At 40.0% G+C, this 8535-nt stretch overlaps 1 protein-coding gene across 3 annotated transcripts in view; it reads right to left on the bottom strand.

Annotated features, from left to right (window-relative positions):
* Positions 1 to 2020: 2020 nt before the first annotated feature.
* Positions 2021 to 8535, bottom strand: part of NKAIN2 (sodium/potassium transporting ATPase interacting 2) — a 534113-nt gene continuing 527598 nt past the window's right edge. The window contains exons 8-9 of one of the 3 annotated variants that reach the window (XM_063389933.1): positions 6668 to 6934; positions 2021 to 5584 (exon numbers count right to left, since the gene is read on the bottom strand). In XM_063389933.1, the coding sequence (XP_063246003.1) occupies positions 6862 to 6934 (73 nt within the window). In that variant the 3' untranslated portion in view covers positions 2021 to 5584; positions 6668 to 6861. The remainder of the gene's footprint in view (positions 5585 to 6667; positions 6935 to 8535) is intronic. The other 2 variants (XM_063389930.1, XM_063389931.1) reach the window with 2 other exon arrangements.

The following is an 8535-nucleotide window of genomic DNA, read 5'->3' as shown; positions in this document are numbered from 1 at the left end:
CTTCACAAACACTTTTTATGAATTTTCTTCTAATTCACCTGTGCCTTTTGTAGCTCTGACTTTCTGACTTTAAATTTATGACTTACTGTGAACTCAGTGAACTATAGCTTTAGCAAATATAATTGCACATGTGAAAATGATTCCTACCAGGGCTTGCTGTGTATCATGGCTTTGTAATGCTGCCAATCTTTACCATTCTGTTAAATGTCTCCCTGTCTGGGGCTTTTTGAGGATGGACAGAACCTTGTGCTTCCTTTTCTTGTTCTGCGCACATCCTCAGTGACACTATCCTCCATGACTGCCATCTCCCCCTTTATGAGAGTTAGAAACAATGGACGTGATAAAGAGCAGTATGTAATTTTGGGAGGGTATTTGGGGTTGTGTTCAGGAAGAGAGAGTGAGAATGAGATGAGAAGATGGTGACAGAGAGAAAGAAATTAACTAGGTGTGTGGCAGAACTGGAGGCTGCTGGAGAGCACCTGCTGAATATGAACATGCTTTTCCACCTTAAGCTCCCCATAACCTATTTCCCAGCAGGACAAAGGCAAAGCTGTGAAAGTGATAAGGTACCAGATAGCAAAGATCCTTTTCCACTGGTGGATGCAGAAGTATGACTTTGTACAGATTTAATTTTGAATCACTCATGACCACAAGCATTATTTGTTTTTTAATTCTCAGGTTTCACAGTGCTCCTATCTATCCAAAATAATAATCCCAAGGCATTTGGAAGTCCCAAGAGCAAAGTCTTCTACTCAGCAGAGAGCAGAAATGGTGGTGTTTTTATTGGATTTTTCATTAAAAAATGTCTTTTGTGATCTTGGCAGGACTTGGAAGACACTTGTAAAAGACAATCTGTTTCAAATGGTTTCTGTGAGAAAAAGGAAAAGTGTATTTTTAAAAAACCCTTCTTTTGTACATAGGGAGATAAATGTGTAAGAAATGTATGTATGATGCTACTTAGAACTTCACATTGGTACAATGTCTTCCTAAACTACTCAGCTATGCCAAGGTCTCAACTCTAACTTGCTACAATTGCTTCTCCTGTTGAAGGTCTGAACAGAGGGACTTGTCAGGACATGAGATCAAACACAGCTGATTTCTCCAATCCATGTCAGGAGATGAAGCATATTGGTGACTGCAGGAAGAAAATCTTTTCCTGATTGATTCTGTGCTGTGACACTTCTGTATGTGAATGAGTAATTGCAGTCTAAAGGGCAATTTCTTTTATGCATTGTAATTGCATTTAATACCACGCATAGCTTGAAGCAGGACCAATTAGCTTAACAACTGTCTTCATCTTTCTCCAAGGTGCAGTGTTGTCTGCAGTATTGCTGTGCATTGGTTCTTCAGCAAAACCTGGCTTACCTTTAGTGTCTGCTGTCAGTCCACATGTACTGGGAAGAAGCCAGATTCAGAATAGCTAGAAAACAAACTCAAGAAGTCCATCACTTTCATCTCAGCTACTCATTGATAGACAGTCAGCAAGCAATATATACACATAGACTATCCATGGGGCTTTCCATATCTGTAAGAAAAGTCCCCCTCCACTTAGTATTTGCATGTAAAAATAAAACAGAAGGAGTGGAAATGAAAATATTACAAGCTGGAGCGAGTCACAGTGTGTGGAGTTTTGCTTTGGCTACTATGAATGTGTTCAAATGGAAGGTGAGCATGCAAGTGATGAAAGCCTTCAGACACTGAGTTAATGGCCATTCCTATCTGGAGACATCCAGCAATCAACACATGACTGTGCCAGACTGTCAAAATGCTGTGCAGCAGTGGAGTATTGTAAACAGTACTTAAATTAAGCAAGTGGAGCACAAACCATTCTTACCTGACTGAAATGTATAACTTGCACTATTATGAAAACCTAAAAAATCCTAATGAAAGAACTCCCTTTTTAAGGAATCATCCTAAGAGAGCACGACCGAGTATCTCAAAATGTGTATCATTCTGCTCCACCTTTATTAAATGACCTCAGGCAAGCTGTCAATATATGTGAGCTCTATAAACATTTTGCCTAAGACAGAATTCCATCATTTCAGTGTAGGGACAATAAATAGCATATAAAAGAATTTGAATGCAGAGGAAATATCCATGTTACATCTCTCCTTCTTAATAAGTATTATTTTTGCAATAGTTAACATTGTTGGCAACTCTATACCTATCATGGAATTAAAATTCCTGATGAGTGGGCAAAACCAGCCCTATTTTCTAAGCAGAGTCTGTTGCAGTCAGCATTGTAAAAGAAACCTTTTAGTGTCAGTGATAATGGAAATACCTAGTACATATGACAGTGTTAAAATGGTGTCATGACCCGGCAATTTCTATTCAGTGCTGTCACATCCATGCACTGCACAGATCGGGATTGTCATCATGTAAATGTAATAGGATTCTTTATCCTGCATTGTTGCTCAGCTGGGAAGAGCAATTCTGAGTTTCCTGTAAGTTCTGAATAGCAGCAGGGGCCATGAATAGCTTGGAAACCTATATTTTTTCCATTTATTTTTTTTTAAATGCAAATTACACTAGTAAGTCAAAAAAATCACTTTCGTTAAAAATACATTCAGAATTAACAAATGCCAAAAAAGAAAAGGAAAAAAGAAAAAAAAAAGGACACATTTGGATTGTATCTCTTGCCTTCTGAATATTTTAGTTTATAACAAAAGCCCAGCCTAGAAAAATAACATTCTTTACTGGATTTTGAGGAGGATACAGCTGTACAAATCAAAAATGCCATCCAGATAGTCTCACATTACCGTGCTCTAAACGCTTCCAGAAGAGATCTGTCCACTAATGATTTAGTTGAGTAGTCAACAGTCCTAATCTTTTAATGGTGGTGCTCTAACTGCAACTTAAGCAGGGTTATGAATACCAACATAGGTATGTATGCATGTGTGTGTATATATATATATATATATATATATATACACACTGTGTGTATGTGAGTGTGTGTATCTACTCTATATGTAATATATGAATACACATTTATATTGCAATCCATAGTAGTTAGATGTGCTTCCTATTTCCTAAGCATTGTACAAACATTAACAATTCAGACCTCACAAAAAGCCTGTGAGGCAAATATTATTCCCGTATTATAGATGGGAAGACTAAGACACAGAGAAATTAAGGCCAAAATTTTCTAAATTAAAATCAGGCCTATAAGCTACGTGTAGACACTTCATTAAATTGCCTGACTTCTAAAATTGCTAACTACCAGTAGCTGCTGTTCCATGGGAAATCACTGAAAGGTATGAAAAATTATCTTCTGAACAATTGGATTGCTGCTTAGGTGCCTAAACTGGTTTCTTTTCATGTTAAAAAATGATTTTTATAGAAATATCATTTTGATTAACTGGTATACAGGGAAAGATAAAAAAACCTGTTATGACATTTTCGTCCCATTTAAACCTCTTCATTGTGTTTAATACTATACATCTGCTATATTTAATACTACATAAAAGTAGAAACTTTTTTAATCTTTCAAGTTATGGGAAATTTAAACCTGTCACTTGGAAGTTGCATGGAGTTTCCATGGGGTGAAAAGCAGCTCTATCCAGTAAGAACTCCGATTTTCAGGTACCCAAGTATGAAAATTTGAATTTGAGATCCAAATCAGCAATGAATGCTTTACAGGATCAGGCCTAGGGGACGTTCGTGTTTTATGCATGAAATTCCCAGCAGTATCTGAGATGGGAACCCTCAGTCCACTGCATCAAAATCTTCCTGGGTGATGCAGCCCCGCAAAGTAGTTGTTCCTGTGTATTTTATATACAGAGACATACACACACATTCACACACTTACATATATATATATCTATCTATATCTATATAAGTCTCACTGAATCGATGTAGGTATAGTTCCTGAACATGTCCCGTATGTTGTTCTCACTGGTGAATGCCTGTTCCTCTGTCATTGTCCAGAGCTGCTGCTTGTGACACTGTACATCCATGCAGACACAGCAAAGGGCGCTGACTTGTACAGGGATGGGTGAGTGGTGTGAGCACACAGGCCTTTGGAGCAAGGGTTTGGCCACCAGGGAAAAGGGAACTGCTCAGGGGTGCCTCGAGCACTTCCGAGCACTGACCTTCCCTCTTGCCCTCAAAAGCTATGTGGTCACCTCAGGTGTGGCAGGTGCGTGCGTTTGTCTATGCAAGGTCTGAGCAAAGAAACAATGACAATCCAAGTTTCTGAAAGACCTGAGCAAAATATTGGGTTTTCCTAGTGAAAGCCGCCTACGTTCTTGAAAATACAGATCAGATGTAGAATAAAACATATGTTCCTAGGAATTCAGAGTATTTCATATACACATTGACCTACTAGCAAAATTCCCAAAGGCATCTTGTTGCCAACTACGTAACAGCACAGGGGTTTTTTTTCAGCCACAATAATACAGGAAGATAAAATACACGTTCTAACACACAACAGATCCCCCAAATATACCACAAAAAGGTCTTCAGTATTTCTTCAACTCAACTAGTCCCTCCCTGCCCTCTCCAACCAAAATCGAAAAATAAAATATGTGCATCCCTTACGGTGCAGTTAGAAAAAAAAGCTCACTCACAGAGAATTTTTAGTTGAAACTAGATATAAAAGAGTAAACATAGCTAGTACATATTCAGTTGGCCTTTGTTCATAGAAATCTGCAGATGTCTCTGTAGTTAGTAAAAGATGTTTAGAGACAGCTATAAAAGCACCTACAGTGCGATAAATAAAACCAGCGGGATTAAGAAGCACTGTTTCTGCTGCTTATTTCCAGTAGGTTCAATTTTTAGTTTCTGTTACCCCTTTCCCCACCCTGACCCCCCAAAAGGTCTCATTTATTTCTTCATTTATTTTTCTTTTTAATCATTATAAACTGTTTCTTGACCACTGTGGAGCCCCAAAAGTAAAGCACTTATCAGACAGCTGGCAGTTTTCTACTTGGTTGCTCTGGAGCCATGGAGCAACAGAGCCTTATTCCCTGACATGAAAACAAAGCAAAACCAAACAGAAGAAAACCATTGACTTAGAAATCGTTCAGAATTAACAGCAGCATGTTAACTTCAGAAAGCTTGCACGTAGTTTCTCTAATGTGCAACGCAGTTGGGTTAAGGCAAGTATGAACTGTACAGCCTTCAGGGCAAACCATGCACTGTCTATTGACTCCAGCTGCAAGGTCATCCTGGTATCTCTGTGTTTTGTGTTGACTGAGGAGACTCAGCGTGGCCTGGAGCGTGGGGGAGGCTCCCACAGCACTCAGGGGCTGGGTCCGTGTCTCAATCCAGACGGGCCGTGCTGGCCGTGGCAGGGAAAAGAAAGGGACAAAAGGTGGCACCAGCGCCTCTGCTGTGTTCCTCTGGCGCTGGGAGGCAGGAGGTCCAAGGAGGGGGTCTGGGGCATCTCCTTTAGTATCTGTTAGAAAGAGAGGCTGAAGGTCTCTGTTGTTTTCTGTCTCACTGTTCAATCAGCTTTTATACATTATTTTTAGCACAAAAATTGTATTTCTTTTCTCTTTAAAGAACCAGGAGGCCATCCTGAAAGAGATCTTTTTGACAGGTCCTCCAGCCCACCTTGAGTAGTCCCAATGTTTACTTCGACCTAGAAGAAAGACAGAGAAAGGACAATACTTATAATCCACCATATACTTATCTGATCCCTGCCCTGCTGCTCTGGTGTCCTTTTGCAAGCAAATGTAATCCACAAACCAGTAACAGTTCATATACACAGGGGATGTAAGAGGACAGAAAGACAAAGTGTTTACTTAAGTAACTGCTTTGGCTCTCTCTGGAACATTGTCAGAGAAGTCAGCGCAGATTTTCTAAACCATCTTAGGCAGGAGTTATACTGAATTATAACCTTAACTGTATGTCCATGGGTCAACTGGGATATGACTTGATTTATATAATCCATCAGATACGTAGCTGTCTTTGTAGAACCAAGAAGTGACACGGCATGAGGGCAGAAGGGCTGAATTGCAGGTGCAGGGGAAAGCCACCCACAGCTCACTCACAAAGCAGAGAGCCTGTGCAAGTGCCACAGCCTGGCCACCTTAACAGTGTTGTCCCAATCCCATGTTTTGTAACTAAAGCTTTCAGTCTAAGATGGACAAGATGTTGTTTGCTGATAGTGAAAGCTGAGGTGGTAGCTTATTCAAATGTGTCTGAATCCCAAAACATGACGAGATAATTGCACAGAAGATTTGTAGTGCATGAACCTGCTGAATGTCGTGGTGGTTATACTCAAGGTGCTCATTTTAGGTGCCTCTTTTTTTGTGTTTCATTTATACTTTAACTGAATAGTGAAATAGGTAGCACCTTCAGTATGTGCAATTATCTAGACAAATGCCTATACGTCTGTGTGTGTGCACAGGAGTACAGATACTGCAAATACTCTTAGGCTTCACAATAGGAGGAAAGCATGCTTCACTTCAGGGCTGCACTGCTTTTGAGCAATTTCTCCAGTGCATTAGGCATCAGCATCAGACATGCATGGGTTTTTTTGCTTCACTTCTTCTTTTCTCGAACAAACAAGTTCAGTGTGGAGAACATAAAGAAAGATCTCTCTCCCCTCCCTCCTTCCTACTGTTTTTAGAAGAGTGATCATGCAGTGCAGTCTTGTTCCACAACTACAACGGTGTTTTTTCATGTGCAGCAGAATCAGTGTCAGGGAGTGTTTAGTCACCTTCCTTGGTCACCTCCCAAGAGGAGAATTTTGTCTTGACAATTGATTTCCGCCATCTTATTGTGTCCTTCTCCCATGGTCTGGAAATGAGCACTGGCATCTCCGGCACAGAATGCCAGGAAGCTGCTTTTGAGTACATCAGCTGTGGCCACACTGCAAGGAGGTACATGAGCATCGGTTCTGTCCCGCTCTGTTCAAAAAGCGTATTCGTTTTGAAGGGACTGTCTAGGCTTCTTGGCTTGTACAGCATAGAGCACACTGTTGGCACTTAAATAATAAAAAAATTCCCATTTATAACAGGTAGAGAAATGTCACCATAAGAATTCTTCCCCAAAACATCAGTGTTTTATTTAAAACATAGTTTTAAATTGCATATATTTCTCACTTTAAAAAGTAAACTGATTTAAATTAAATATGAAATTGGAAGAGGTGATAAGGAAAACTGGTTGGAATTCAAAGCCTAAAACATAGAGAAAAAACTTCAATGTAAGGCTGAATCTAATAATTTTAGACTATTAAAGTCAACAGTAGCCAGAGATAGTCACTTCAATTAACTACCTAAAGATAATATTTCTTTTTCAGAAACCAAGATTTTTCTTTTCCTTAGATATCCTGTTTATTTAGGCTATTTTTGCATAACTGACGGAACACCACACAAAGTGACCATGTGTGTATAAACTGAATTAGAGTGTTCTTAAAAGTAGAGCTTGATTGATGAAAATCACAAATAAAAAGTAATAAATCTTTAGATAAAATACTCCTGACACAATAGAAATGAAAATATGAGAAGCCTGAATAAATCAATATAATTTGCACATGGAGGTTGGTATAGGTTAAATATAAACTCCACGTTAACAAAATTAAGTCTTAACTTTAGCACACAGGAAGAAACTGGTTACAAAACAGTATGTCTTAACAGTTAGCAATTATTAAACTCAGCATTCCTTCAGAATAATAATTAAATAGTGCATGTATAAAAGAGTTAAAATTGATTTAAATCACTTGGATGAAAAACTGTCTGACTTCCAAAGAAATAAGTTTCCTGTTGATGGACTTCTGTCACTGCAATCCACTAAATCAATTCACATCAGCAAGCAGGATGTGGATAGTGACTGAGACACAACATAAAATTCTGTATGTCTTTAAGATTTGTACTAGTTCTGTCTGTGACTCAATCTGGTAAGTATATAGGGGGCTTCTCTGTTCCTCTTCAAAGAGGAGGCCATATGCTTTCCTTCCATTTTGCAGCATGCTCAGCACAACACAGCACAGAGAACAAACTGCTGTTGTGCCTCTGCATATAGTTAGCAATCAGATGATTTAAAGGCACCTGTCTCCTGATCAATTTCTTTTCTAAATCCAGAGCTCCATATGAGATGTGCCCAATGTGAGTTTGAACTCTCCTCTCCTCTCCTCTCCTCTCCTCTCCTCTCCTCTCCTCTCCTCTCCTCTCCTCTCCTCTCCTCTCCTCTCCTCTCCTCTCCTCTCCTCTCCTCTCCTCTCCTCTCCTCTCCTCTCCTCTCCTCTCCTCTCCTCTCCTCTCCTCTCCTCTCCTCTCCTCTCCTCTCCTCTCCTCTCCTCTCCTCTCCTCTCCTCTCCTCTCCTCTCCTCTCCTCTCCTCTCCTCTCCTCTCCTCTCCTCTCCTCTCCTCTCCTCTCCTCTCCTCTCCTCTCCTCTCCTCTCCTCTCCTCTCCTCTCCTCTCCTCTCCTCTCCTCTCCTCTCCTCTCCTCTCCTCTCCTCTCCTCCTTATTACACATAGAGGCGTTGAGCACTGTAAACTGGAGGTGATACTGGCCAGAGAATAACATAAAGCCCTCTTGTGTTTTTTCTTTTTTTCCTTGAATACTCTGAAGGCTTACATTGGTGA

Source organism: Prinia subflava, chromosome 2, assembly GCF_021018805.1.
Source record: "Prinia subflava isolate CZ2003 ecotype Zambia chromosome 2, Cam_Psub_1.2, whole genome shotgun sequence".
Lineage (NCBI taxonomy): Eukaryota > Metazoa > Chordata > Aves > Passeriformes > Cisticolidae > Prinia > Prinia subflava.
Note: the sequence above shows the minus strand (reverse complement) of the source record. Positions and strands in the feature narration are given on the sequence as shown.